The sequence below is a fragment of the Diplotaxodon limnothrissa genome, linkage group LG15 (genome assembly GCF_057381915.1).
Source record: "Diplotaxodon limnothrissa isolate DT_005_m linkage group LG15, D_limnothrissa_male_GT1.1, whole genome shotgun sequence".
Classification (NCBI taxonomy): domain Eukaryota; kingdom Metazoa; phylum Chordata; class Actinopteri; order Cichliformes; family Cichlidae; genus Diplotaxodon; species Diplotaxodon limnothrissa.
In genome coordinates this window covers 22,187,482-22,201,944 of record NC_140610.1, presented here as the reverse complement: position 1 = coordinate 22,201,944, position 14,463 = coordinate 22,187,482, and the positions used below count along the sequence as shown (strand labels likewise).

The 14,463-nt window shown below is 45.1% G+C and overlaps 1 protein-coding gene across 1 annotated transcript; it reads left to right on the top strand.

Annotated features, from left to right (window-relative positions):
* Positions 1-626: 626 nt before the first annotated feature.
* Positions 627-6,413, top strand: LOC146617494 (uncharacterized). Its single transcript, XM_085372184.1, has 9 exons — positions 627-687; positions 882-1,220; positions 1,330-1,608; positions 1,777-1,872; positions 4,035-4,121; positions 4,208-4,236; positions 4,390-4,446; positions 6,051-6,113; positions 6,297-6,413. The coding sequence occupies exons 1-9, from the start codon at positions 627-629 to the stop codon at positions 6,411-6,413; spliced, it is 1,128 nt and encodes a 375-aa protein (XP_085228310.1).
* Positions 6,414-14,463: the final 8,050 nt, after the last annotated feature.

Below are 14,463 nucleotides of genomic sequence, written 5' to 3'. Positions count from 1 at the left end.
CACATCTCCTCTGTATTTGAACAATTTATGTTTCTTTTGTTTATCTAGTTGTTATTATAGAGTCAAACCTGAAGAGCTCTGATAATGTTGTTGCCGCCACTTTTTGAAGAAAACACTTCCTCTTGACTTCATCAGGAAGCAATTACTTAAGATTAAGAACAAGGAACAGGAAGATTTCAGTTGACTAAATCATCTTATCTGCTCTGTTTTATAAACTAAAATAATCTCTCAGACATCAAAAGTCAAATTTTATTGGGTTTAAGGAGTTTGACCTTTTAACTGTTGAAGAAATACATTTCTCACCTTCACCAAAAAATCTTTATAACAATGATGTGCCATACACATCATTATTATAAATACACTGTGGGAATGGACACAATGAGCATCTGCTAAATATAAATATAACGTCACTTTGTATAAAAAAAATTACACCATGAATTTCATACAAAGAGTGAGATACTCATTTATGAAATGTAGACTTCAGGAAAAAAGAGAACTAAAGACATTTTGCTGAGGAAGTGAAATCTCGCTACTGACAGGAAGTACAAAAGTTTTAAGTACTCATCAGTTCAGAGGGTGTGACAGTCGAGAGTGAGAACAAAAAAGAAGTGAGACAGAGAAGCACGATGGGTGAATTCAGATGGATTCAAATGTTTTTATGTCGGATGCTGATGATTCAGATCGCAGGTAAGAATACAGGAAACATTTTAATAGCAGTTAAAATAAATGTTATCAGTATTATTGCCAACACTAACTTTACAGTAAACAAGACAGCTGAGCATGCTCTATTTAGAAATGTATCTCAAATGATCTTCAGTCTGACTGTAAAAAATTCTTTATTCTAATTTATTTTTCACATTTTTCTTTAATCTTCTCAACAGTATCTGTAAATGAAACATCCATTTTTATGAAAGTTGGAGATGACGTCACTCTGCCTTGTCTAAACGTGATAGATAAGCAGAATAACTGTGATGGGACTACGTGGATCTTTACTTCAAGAAACAGAGAAACAGTAGAGCTGATCACACTTGGACAGATTAGTGAAAAAGTCAAAACTAAACCAGACAGACTGAGTGTTACAGTGAACTGTTCTCTGCTTATAAAGAAGCTCACAGTCGAGGATGTTGGTCTTTATTCCTGTCAACAATACAAACTAGGAAAAACACGAGCTGAGGACACTCTGGTTCATCAGTCGTTGGTTGATCTCTCTGTTATTACCTGTGAGTATTTACATCAAAATATTTTCATACTGTTCTCAAACATGACAACAATCATAGTTATTAAGATAACTTGACTAATTTGAGCTGTCTTTGTCTCCATCGTTGCCAGTGACTGAACATAAGGACACTGAGAAGGTGACGTTAAGCTGCTCTGTGGTGAGAAATGAACAGTGTTGTCACACATTGAAATGGCTGCTTAAAGGTCAAGATGTGGACAAAGAGAACAAAGAAATTGTGATTTCACAGACTCACTGCTCCACTACTGTGTCTGTTCTGAAGAATAATTATTTATACTCATCAAGGGATGAAATACTCAAGTGTGAGGTGACTGATACTAAATCAGGAAGAGTGCAGGTGTTTAGCTCACAGCCCTCAGGTGAGGAAACAGGTGAGATCCTGATCAAATGTTTAAAATGACTAAAATCACCTTAAATATTTATGTGATAGAAAAATGTAACATTTTAAGCAGAAAAAATGTTGTTCTATATAAAACATATAAAGCACACTATGAAACAAATTTTGAACATGTTTTTCCCCTATTTTTTCATTTATTCAGTTGACCCAAAAACAACAACAAAAATGAACAGTAAATCTGAAAGCGACACAACACCAGAAACAACCACAATAACAAAAAGTAGTCCTTCCATAACAGGTTAGATTATGATGATTAAGCTGACTACATTCATCAAAAATATCTGTTTGTTTGGAGCTTTAAGAAGACTTTTAAACTTTTGTTTTTAAATATTTATTTTCCATTTTGTTCCATTACATTAGAGACATCCAAAATAAGCCTCTTATCTTACAGGAAGCAGAAAATGATTGATTTTTGCAGTTCAGTGATTGATTCACTTCTGAATATCTTTGTAGTCATTGGAGATGTGATGTAGTGGAGATGTATTTATTAGGGGTGCAACGATACACAAAATTCACGGTTCGGTTCGGTTCGATACTTTGGTGTCACGGTTCGATATTTTTTCGATACAAAAAAATGTTCATGCATTTTTAATTTGTCATTTATTAAAATTATAAATATATATTTTAACTCAAAAGTACAGTTTTTAAATTTAACCCTAACCCTTGTGCGTGTTTTTTATTTTGACAGCGAATGCGCACCTGCGGACCACTTATGTGCAGCCCTGGTTATTTAGCTCATCATATTGCAGCCACAGAAATTCTTTTGTCCATGAAACCATAAAGCTGCACTTTCTTTTTGCCTTATAGTCTGATTTGTCATAACTTCTCCGTTTTGTGGTAAGCTTTTCTTTGGCTGTCACTTCTTCACCCTGACCTGTCTTATTTGGCTCAGCAGAACTGAAATGCTTTTACACGCTCACTCACATAAGCTCAGCGATTCTCTGCGCGATCAACCTCTCACATGTTTAAGCTTGCTGCGGGAGATTTCACTTGTCATGTTTGCATAGTAAGCTAACGATTAATAAGACGATGTCAGAGGAATTGGTGCACAAATTATCATCACTCACAGATCAGTGCTGTCGCTCTCTATACACAGTTCGCACGATTGCAAAGTGAAAGCAAAAAAACAAGCGCAAATTCAAACGCGACTTCAATATGTCACATATTGACAGTGGCTCACCGATGCCAATGACATAATTACCCAGCTACATTTCTGAAAGAATGCAAAAGCATTGACATATATTTTTCCTTCCTACAATAGCCGGACGGGCAGGGAAGAGATAGATTTTGGCAGCCCGACTGAAAAAAATCGCTAGCTCCGGGACGTCGGGCTAGCGATATTGCAAGCCCTGTATCTGATTGAGGAATCACTCATCTTTGGAAAAGAGAGTTTATTACAGAGAAATGTCTCTTTCCAAAATAAAAGCTATACTATCCGCTTCTTCTGGGCTATATTCTCAGCAGCATAAGGAGAATCATGTGCTAACAGCTGTCTAAATGACTCGGCTAAAGTTAGTAGCATGCTTGCTTTTTTTTGTCTGCTTCCACTTGTCTTTGCACTAGGATGATGTCGGCATAAATGTGCAGTCATATTCGTTGTGTTCCCACTAGTGCTTTCAGGTTAATCTCGTTGAAATGACCTTAACGCCACAACACGGCAAATCTCCGTTAACGAGCTACCGCCGATCGCTCCGTGCATGGGGCTAGACGGCCAACACGTTAACGAGCTAACTGCGCTAACACACTAGTTCACACCAATGTAATTGAGCATTGCATGGCACATCCAACATACTGTTTTACTTTAGTCCATGACTCGCTTACCTTCAGGGTCATACGTCACATGAAAACCAAAATAATTCCAAACGCCAGATCTGAATGAGGTTCAATTTGCCTGTTGCAAGGAGAGCTTAACTTCTGTCTCGCTAGCTTGCCCTGCGCTCTTCCTTCTGACTATGCTGTTTGCGTTGAGCGCTCAGTGGATCTGCGCTCGACAGTGCAGGCTAGGCGGAGTAGTCGAACACAGATTCACTGAGCGCTCAACACAGACAGCATCGTCAGAAGGAAAGTTGATAAAATAAATTACAAATGTTGTATTGTTCGATACATATGCATACCGAACCGAAAGCACTGTATCGAACGGTTCAATATCGATACGAATATCGTTGCACCCCTAGTATTTATGTAGTCGGACAGTTTCTGCCTATAAAGTCACGTCTGAATTTAAACCTTCATGCAGTTCATGTTTTTCTCATCAACTCTCATCAAGTTATTGTGCATATATAGCATGTCACTTTAACCGCATTTTGTATGCAATTAAGCTGCATGAAAAGTTTTTCAAACATTTGTAAGAACTTTCATCCAAATATGTTTTTATGTTTCATTATATACTTTTTATTTCAGCTCTTTCATTGTACATCACTGGAGCTGTTGGTTTGGTTATATTGGTAATAACAGCTGTGTTTGTCATCAGATGGAAGAAAAATAAGGGTGAGAACATTTACAGATAAAACTTTTATAGATCAAGAGGGTTTGACAAATGTGGAGTTTTACAGTGAATATTTTTGTCTTTTCAGGAAACAAAACACAGAAGTATGAAAATGCTGTGAGTTTTAATATACATAATTAAGTGTTTGTTCAACTTACATTAAATAAGCAATATGTCAGCTTATCATTGAGGTGCCTTAACCTCGAGCTAAACTAGCATCACAGAGACAGTTTTCCTCCAGATGTAACTGGACTATGTCTTCTTTTTCAGGGACTGAGTTTGAAGCCCACAGAGACTCAATCTGCTCCTCAAACCATTCAGGACTTGGTGAGATCACACACTACACCCAGAGCAAAGTGTAAACCACTTTGTCTTTAATGTTTTCTCTAAATATAAATGCATAAGAAACATTGGAGCTATAGAAAGGATAAGGAAGTAAGATGATGCAACTGAACAGCAGTTTCAACACTGAACAGCAGTTTTAATGCAAAAATAACATTTTGAGACAGTTTACATGGACTGATTCTTATATAGCGCTTTTTTACTCTCCCAGAGTACTCAAAGTGCTCTATACAACATACCACATTCACACCCATGCATTCTCTAAACTGAGTGCTTCCTAACTACATTCTTACACATTCATACTCCGATGGATACATCAGAGAGCAACTTGGGGTTAGTATCTTGCCCAAAGATACTTGGCATGCAGACTGGAGGAGCCAGGGATCGAACCACCAACCTTACAATCAACAGGTGACCTGCTCTACCTCCTGTAGCTCAGGAGGTAGAGCAGGTCACCACAATATGCCACCTCATATGACCAGTGTTGGGGAGTAACGGAATACATGTACCGCCGTTACGTATTTAAAATACAAAATATGAGTAACTGTATTCCGTTACAGTTACCGTTTAAAAAGGTGGTATTTAGAATACAGTTACTTTGTTGAAATAAATGGATTACACTGCGGTACTTTCCTGTTTCATTTTGTCGCGGGTCAGGACTGTTTGGGTTTTGTTTGACAGCTACGTTCTGTTGTTCCAGGCGGCAGCGTTACGGTTGCCATGGTTACAGGGCGACGCTCTATCTCTCGCGCGGCTGTGTGTTTCCTGGGTGAGAGAGCACCTTTTTGCTGTTGTTGTTGTTGTGCTAAGCTAACAGGCAGAATGCTACAAGAATAGCTCAAAAGAATGTAGCATCATGGGCAGTATAGTCCGTGTTGCAGGGAGAATGGACTGCCATACCCGTTATACCCGTGTCTGTGAGCAAGAGGAGGGAGAAAAAGGGGAGTGGAAAGGTACGAGTTGTCATCGAGAAAAAACGGGAGCTGGAAGCATGTAAATATAATAATAACCACTGCAGCCAAGAAGAGTGCCTGAGGAGCCCAGTTGTAAGTAAGCTATTAAGACTCGACTGTACACCGTGTTCTCCTCCGAAAACAATAAGTTCCGTTGGAGCAGTCTTTCAACGCCTTTCTCTGTCTCTCGCAAGAAAAGTTGACCCACACAACAAAGTAAAGCTATTTTTCGGCTAAAAGCCCAACACGGACCCCGCCGTATTAGTCAGAGGTCCCTTTACTAAGGTTCGGAGCCGCGGACCTTCAGTAATGGTAATAAATCACACAGCAATAGTACATTCACGTTGTTGTAAAAAGCATGATAATATATTAAGTAATCCAAAGTATTCAGAATAGGTTACTGTCATTGAGTAACGTAACGGAATACGTTACAGAATACATTTTGGGGCATTTATTCTGTATTCTGTAATGGAATACATTTTAAAAGTAACCTTCCCAACACTGCATATGACATTCAAGGTAGTTAAAGAGTTTTGAAGTGTTCAGCAGATGAAGAGTTGTTATTATTACGTGACACAGCATCACACATATTAGTGAGGTGACAGCATGTTCTGCTGTTTTTTTTTCATTGTGTAGGTGGAGCCTGAAGTTTCCTATGCCACCATCAGCTACACCAAGAATAGCAACAGTAAAACCCAGGTAAGCTGGCAAAGACTGTCTAATATGATTAATGTTGAATATGTGCAGAGGAAGAAGCTATTACATTTTTGATAGGCTTCAGATTACTTTCATCAAAATTGCAAAATAAGGCACTGAGGACTTCAACGTTATTCATTTATTCATGTTAGTTTATGTATCATACAAATTCCTTTTGTTTTTCAGGTTCATCGTGATGGTGAAGGCGATACTGTGACCTACAGCATGGTGAATGCTCCATCCTCTGCATCCACTGCTGATCCCAGCAACCTCTATTCTACTGTCAATGTTGCAATCACATAGCTCACACAGTTGGAGGAAGGACTCGTATTTAATGAAGCAGTCGAATAAAGGACTCGTATTTAATGAAAAGGACATTTTGGTTTTGACTTGAGGCAGTGTGATAGCAACATGCTAATTAAGTTATTGCTGTTTGTAGCTAGATTGCTTCACAAGGTTGTCTTAATGTTGTTTTCATGGATGTTGAGCTTAATGTTTCCAAGAGATTTAATAAAATGCTGGTTATTGGAAGAGTGCCGAGCTGAAACCCCCACAGGCAACCCGTGCCCCCCCCCCCTCCCCCCCAACCAAAGAAACATCAACACCTAAATTAAAAAATTATCATTTTTTACAATGTTTATGAAAATACAGTTGGTTTCGTTGCTACTTTTACATGACTATGAACTGCTCAGAATCTCTAAAAGACGGCTGGGTGAACAGAGAACACAATTATTACACCAGATATTCATGTTTATGTTTCCTTTTTTAGGTTAGCACACAACTGTGTAAATAAATGTCTCTTTCTCTCTTTGTCTCTCAAGACATTTTAAACATTTCATTGTATAAAGCTGAACCAGTATTTTTCCATAACTTAAAGCAAGTATCAATATTGTGGCGAGCTCAGAAAAGGAGGAGATGGAGGTGTCGTTCGGTCTTGCTTCCGTGAGCTAGCCAGGGAGCACAGCCGTTTATTAACAATTCCAGAAAACACTGCCGCTAGCTAATGCTCAGCGCGGCCACAGCACAGCGAAAAACAACAACAACACAGGGCGCCCTCTGACCCCCGGAAGGACACACCGTCGCAGCGAGAGGGCGTCACCTGTCACCATGGCAACACAAACAAAACATCACTGTACAAACAGAACCCCGAACAGCCCCGACCCGCTACATAGCCCCCACCTCAGGGGTCAGTCGTCCCCGACGACCCCATTACCCCACACAAAGTCCTACAAATGTCCAGGTGCCTTCTTTTGGCGCACCGGCCAGTCACAACCGGCAGGGGAAAAGTCACTCGGGTCAGAACATGGGGTGCCACCATCATCCTCTGCCCCGCCGTCTGCCGGAGCGAGCGGTCGGTACGGTGAGAGCCTGTCCCGGTGCAACACCACCATGCGCCCCGGGCCCGGCATGCGGATACGGTACACCACGTCAGTTAGCCGCTCCACGACCTCCGCCGGCCCTTGCCAGTGACTGCAGAGTTTGGGGGACACTCCTCTCTTGCGAACTGGGCAGTACACCCAAACCTTGTCGCCAGGCATGAAAACCCCCCCCCCCCCCTCGGCACTTGGTGTCGTAGGCTCTTTTCTGTCATTGGCCTGGGCCTGGCGGGTGTAGTCATGAACCACCTGCAGCCGCTCCCTCAGCCTCCTGTAGTAGTCCATCTCAGGCCCCCACCTGAACCAGCGTCGCGTCGGCCTCCTGCTCCCGCTTCAGCTGCTGTGCTGTCAACAGGAGCCACCCCCTTCCGCCGGCTGTGGCCTGAGCAGTAGCCACCCCCAGCACCTCCTGGGCCCGCTCCTCCTGTCGCAGGCAGTAGCGGCACTTGACGGCTACGCAGGGCCGTCTGGAGAGGGCATCAGCGTTGCCATGCTGTCGACCTGGCCAATGCTGGATCTCGAAGTCATAGCCCTGAAGGACCTCCAGCCAGCGGGCCACCTGCCCTTCTGGGTGTTTGAAGTTCAGGAGCCAAGTCAGAGATGCATGGTCAGTGCGCAGGAGGAACCGGCAGCCATGCAGATATGGCTGGAAGTGCCGCACCACTAGCACCACGGCCAGCAGCTCCCGCCGGGTCACGCAGTAGTTCCTCTCGGCTCGCCCCAAGGCACGACTGAAGTACGCCACCACCCGTTCTCCAGCCTCATCCTGCTGGGAGAGGACCGCCCCGACCCCTACAATGCTAGCATCAGTGTCCACAATGAAAGGTTGCCGGGCGTCGGGGTAGGCCAGGACTGGGGCTCTGGTGAGGGCCTCCTTCAGCTGTGCAAAAGCCGCAGCACAGGCATCCCCCCAGCCAAACAGCTGTCCCTTGTCAGTCAGGCGGTGGAGGGGGCTGGCCATTGTCGCGAACCCTTTGATGAACCGACGGTAGTAGGAGGCTAGGCCCAGGAAGTTCCGCAGTTCTTGGACGTTCGAGGGAGTCGGCCAGTCCCGGACCGCTGCCACTTTTGCGGGGTCAGTGGCGACACCTCGAGCGCTGATCACATGGCCCAAGAACGTGGTCTCTCTCGCCAACAGGCGGCATTTCGCGGGGTTGAGCCGCAGCCCAACTCGTCGGATGGCACTCAAGACCTCTCTCAGGTGAGACAGTGCACTGTCGAAGTCACCACCGGGCACCACCAGGTACACAATGCAGCGGCTACGAGGGATATCCACGAGCACCCTCTCCATCAGCCTCTCAAACGTCGCTGGCGCATTGCAGAGCCCAAATGGCATGACCCTGAACTGCCACAGCCCCTGTCCAATGGTGAATGCAGTCTTAGGCCTTGCGTCGGGGGCTAGCTCCACCTGCCAGTAACCGCTGCGTAGGTCGAGGGAGCTGAACCAACTGGAGCCAGTAACGTAAATAGGGCCTCGTCGATCCGCGGCAGCGGGTACGAGTCCTTCTTGGTGACTGCATTGAGACGGCGAAAGTCCACACAGAACCTCGGGCTGCCATCCTTCTTCCCCACCAGAACCACGGGTACCGCCCATGGGCTATTGGACGGCTCGATCACCCCAGCCGCAGCCATCTCACGGATCTTCTCCTCCGCTACCTGCCGTTTTGAGAGGGGCAGCCGGTGTGGGCGCAGACGGATGGGCTGAGCAGAGCCGGTGTCGATGGTGTGCTGGACCAGACTCGTCTGCCTACAGTCCTTGTCACTGGCGGCAAAGATGTCCACATTCTCGTCCAGGAGGCACCTCAACCGCTGGCGCTGGTCGACGTTGAGGCCTACGCAACTGCGCTGCCAAAGGTCATCGACAGCCTCGATGGTCTCGGTCGAAGGAGGTTTGTCGGGCTGAGAGGCTGAGGCGAGTGGAGATCTGGGGACTGGGGGTGAAGATGACCCAGAGCCACCGGCATCCGAAATCTGCTGAGCAGCAGCTGCCTGACGCCTGTCTCGTCTGGTCCCCACTCCCTACTTTTGGCCGGGCTGGAGGGCAAAAGTCTCTGCGCCAAGAGTGACAGCTAGCTTCGCGGTGTCGACGCAGGCCCTCCAGCGGCTCAGCAGATCCAGGCCAATGATGCACTGGTCTTGAATGTCGGCGAGCCAGAAGTCGTGCACCAGCTCTAGATCCTTCACTCGGATCCGCAACGGTTTCTTCCCCCGCATAACAGTTTTCTCCCCCGTCACTGTCAGCAGCTGGGTGTCCGTGGGCAACCAACCCTTCACCAGTGGCCCAGATGTTTCAGGGAGCACTCCAGGTCGTAGCAGGGAAATGGTAGACCCCGTGTCCACCAGGGCCTGGCACGGCTGGTCCTCAACACAGCAGCTCAGGTAGAGTCCTTTGAGGTGCCCAACTCGGCCCACCACTGTGCATCGTCCTTGGAGGGGGGCAGGAAGCTGGAGTGGTGGTCCCCTCGCTACACCGCTCCCTCCTCGTTTCCCTGAGGCTGCGTAGTTCTGGTCTTCGGGGCTGGTGCTGGGCAGTGACGCGCCACGTGGCCAGGCTCATCGCACCGGTAGCAGCGGTCGGTCGACGAGGACGCCTCCGGGGCACCGAGGGTTGCAGCTGGGAAATCTCGGCGACCTCCCCCTCCCCGTCGCAGTCTGCGGCTCTGATTTGGGGGTAGTTTGGGGGGGGGGGCACCTGCTGGTTAGGTCGCGAGGTGAGCACTGGCTCGGCCCTTTCAGCCTCAAGGAGCGCCTCACGGAGGGTCTGAGGCATGGCCAGGCGGACGTGTTGGTGTAGTCGCTCTGGGAAAAGTCCTCGCAGAAAAGCATGCAAGCTAAGCTCCTCACGGGCTGCTGCTGGAAACTCCGGGTAGCCACGACGAGCATACAGCAACACGTCTGCTGCAAAGGTGCCCAGGCCTCCCCCGGTCGACGGCTCTGGTTGGTCAGCTGCTCTCTGCTCTGATCAGTGGAGTGCCGCTGCCCGAATCGCCTCTCGAGTGTCGCGGTGAGGGCCTGGAGCTCATGCTGCTCTGCCGGGGCTAGGTCGAGGAGTATCTGCAGTGCATCTCCCTCTAATGCTAGCGCTAGGTGTGTAGCAGTCTCCTCTTCGCTCCAGCCACTATGTCTGGTGGCCAGCCGCACTTGTGAGAGGTAGGGCTCTAGCGGGGTTAGCCCGTTGTATTTCGGTACCTTGACTGGCGTGGTAGGCATAACTGCTCGTGGCTGGGGGCTCGGCGTGCGGGTCGACAGAGGTAGCCCATGAAGCATTGCCCTAGCATCTGTCGCGATGGGCCGCCGCCGCGGTGCGCTCGCGCCATCGGGACATGTCGGGGGACTTACATGGCCGCTCACATACTCTCTCTTCAATCGCCAGTTTCCCAGGCGGGGAATGTTCTCCTCGACAGCTTGCTCCAGCCTCTGAATGTCTCTCTCCATTATGGCGAGGGTGAGCTATCCCAATTCTGACACCAATGTGGCGAGCTCAGAAAAGGAGGAGACGGAGGTGTCGTTCGGTCTTGCTTCCGTGAGCTAGCCAGGGAGCACAGCCATTTATTAACAATTCCAGAAAACACTGCCGCTAGCTAATGCTCAGCGCGGGCACAGCGAAAAACAACAACAACACAGGGCGCCCTCTGACCCCCGGAAGGACACACCTTCGCAGCGAGAGGGCGTCACCTGTCACCATGGCAACACAAACAAAACATCACTGTACAAACAGAACCCCGAACAGCCCCGACCCGCTACAATATCTACATGTATCCAAAAAACCATTCAGTTCTCTGTAGCTAAAATAGCAATAAAATAAAGATCTGTCTCTGTTCTGTAATCCATTTGCTTTCTTTATGGACGTATTTTGTGCTACTAAGGTCTTACTTCATTACATTGATTAGCCAAAACATTTAAACCACATTTGTAATATAGTGTAGGTTTGCTTTGTGCCTCCAAAATAGCTCTGAAATACAGCAGCATGAATATGAACATCTAAGGCTTTTCTTGGCGTTCGTGGGACCAGAATGAGCATTTGAGCTGTCAGAGCTTTAGCAGCACAAATGCTCAGTCAGGCTGGGAAATTGGAGTGAAAATTTAGAAATGCATCAAAAAAACAACAACAACTCAATCCAATTTTTGTTTTAGTTATGTCTCTAAAGACACAGATGCAGCTATATTTTAAAGATATTATTATGTTAAAAATGCTTCATATGTCTATGTTAAGTTTTCATTTGAAACTGACATTATTATTTTTTTATTTAAGGGAACAAAATGGTTTTATAAAATAACATCAGGTATCAAAAGATTGTGTTTCTGATATCTGTTGTTTACTAACAACTGTAGATCTGTCTGTCAGTCTTCTGCTCACTGTCCTCAAGACCTCAAGGTACTTAAATTCCTCCACTTGGCAGCAACTTGTCCCTGACCTGGAGTGGGCACTCCACCCTTGTCCAGTGGAGAAGCACGGTCTCGGACTTAGAGTTGCTAAATCTCATTCTGGCCACTTCACACTTCATCATCTGCAAAAAGCAGAGACGAGATTCTGAGGCCACCAAAGTGGAAGCCTCAAATCAGTCAGGACTCGGTGAGATCCCACAGTGTTAAAACCACTTCTTCTTTTATGTGTTTTCTAAATATAAATGTATGTGACTCATTGTGAGAGAGTGCAAATGATAGAGCATATACATTATAAAATAGTGGAACAGACATTGAGTGTCGAAACCTTACGTCACAGGTCAAAACACGTCATGATTTTCCACACATTTCTTTACAATCTAAAGATTGTGACACTTTCTGAATCACCACACCAACTACATATGCAACTGGCTTGATCATTTAGTGATATAAAAAATGCATTTACTAAAGGGCACATAGCTCCAACAGAGGCATTAATGAAGAAAAAATATAATTCAACTGCATCTTACACAGCATTAGAAAAAAGAAACATCTGAGTGGCAGAACAAGCCTCCCAAACACAAGAGAAACGGTGATGTTAACTAATTTACACAGTAGTATATTAGTAGTAGTATTCTAAAAAGCTAAATCAATACAATTAACTCTCTTCTATGTATACCTATTCTCTAGCTCCACTCTAAACCTATCTACCCATTTGACCTACTTGACCACAGTTTCTCTTTTACATTCGTTAATAAACCACATAAAGACTGTTTCTGTGCACGTGGATCTTTTTATGCTCTCCTAATATATTTGTGACACAATACTTCATGGTTCTGTAAATTACTGAAATGAAACAAGCTGAGACTTGAGGTGAGAGAACAGGAAGTTGTGTGGTGAGAGAGGCTGACAGAGAGACTAGCAGCTGGAGGTGGCTGAAGTACAGACATTCCTTACTTAAATCAAAGTGCAGATACATGTGTTATAGAACATCCTGGCAAATGTTGAAGTACTGACTCAACTTCTTTTAATCAAGTTAAATGGAAAAGGTGCAGCATTTTAAATGTACTCAGTAAACAGTAGCTGAAAAGTAGTTTGCTTACATTTCTACCAGCTATAATAAAATAATTATAGAAATGGGAATACAGTTAAAGGGAAAAATGAGGACAGCCATTTGGTTAAAGTGGGATTTGGCACATTGGGAAAATCTAGTACTAGTTGTAGAGGCTCAGTGTGAGGTAAAAGAATGACTCACAACTCCAGTAATCTTCTTTGTATAGGCTATTTATCCTGCACTAAACTGCTGATTGTTTTCACGCAACCTTTAAATAAAAGTTAGTTTAACTCACTTTACATTTAAATATAACCATTGTTCTTTCTCTCCTTTCCAGTCTTTCTTACATCTTTCTCCATCTCTAAGTGAAGTGCTCTCTCCTTCAGGGAAATACGGCAGCTGTACCTTATCATTTCTCTTTATGGTAATTTCCACTTATTGCAAATTTCTTCATGAATTTCCCTTATATGGGTACATTATGAGCAAACCCACTCCAGGTTTACCACAGAAAACTGTCACAGGGCCACAAAGGTTAAAAGAGATGTGGGGCCTGCATGGCCTAACCTTCAGTGTGTGGGGGGGGGGGGATTTTGTGGGTTAGGCAGCTTTTGGAGCACCAAGGGGAAAAACTACTGGGGGCCTGTTTTAGTCCACTGACCTGGGGCCAATGTGGGGTGTAGGTTTGCCTTTCCCAACCTACTCCACAGGGCACAGTTTCATTCTGTTTGAAGATTGGTAGAGATAATTTACTGATATGATCAGTGCTAACCTTTTTTTTTACGGTCTCGCACCTCTAGAGCTTTGCTGCTGTTGTAACCACATTCACACCAAATCGCTTCCTCTTCCCTTCTCTGAAATGAAGTACCTCAGATTAACAATAAATACACGAGTCTCAGACCACTAAAATAATTTATCTTGGTTTTACCTTGGTTAAAAGAGGACCTAAATGCAGGACTTCTGAATAAAGACAGTGGATTTATTTACAATGAAAAAAGACCAAAAAGCAGTGGCAACAATCCACAGTGTGTGTGTTCTTCACGCACCCCTGCCCAATTCCTGTGCGGTGATTTTCCTCTAAGGTCCGTGGTGTTTCTCCTCCTCGGTGATATGTACATTAGTGTTCTGATCCCTCCACATGTTTCTGCAATTCTCCTGGAAACAAGAGATGCAACAGTGAGTACATTCCCATCCACCGGCCGACAAAAACACCTTCACCATTCAGACAGGAGAGTCACTGAAAAACACGATCATATGTGCTGGAGAACTAACTGTGTTCTTAGTGTAACACGTACGCCACTGCTGTCACACACACAAATGTGTACAAAGGGAAACAAGGGACCAGGAGCATATTACGCCAACAAACAACCATAAATGATCCAGAAAGACAAATAGAAGTCATAATATTCAATACACCCAAAAATAACACATGAGCACTGGGCCCCCAGACCCAGGCCCATGACATCTTCAGCTCTGTGTTCTTTGTGCTTTCTAAAATAAACAGAAAGAGGGACCGCATTATCACAAATATTTATCTTAACTT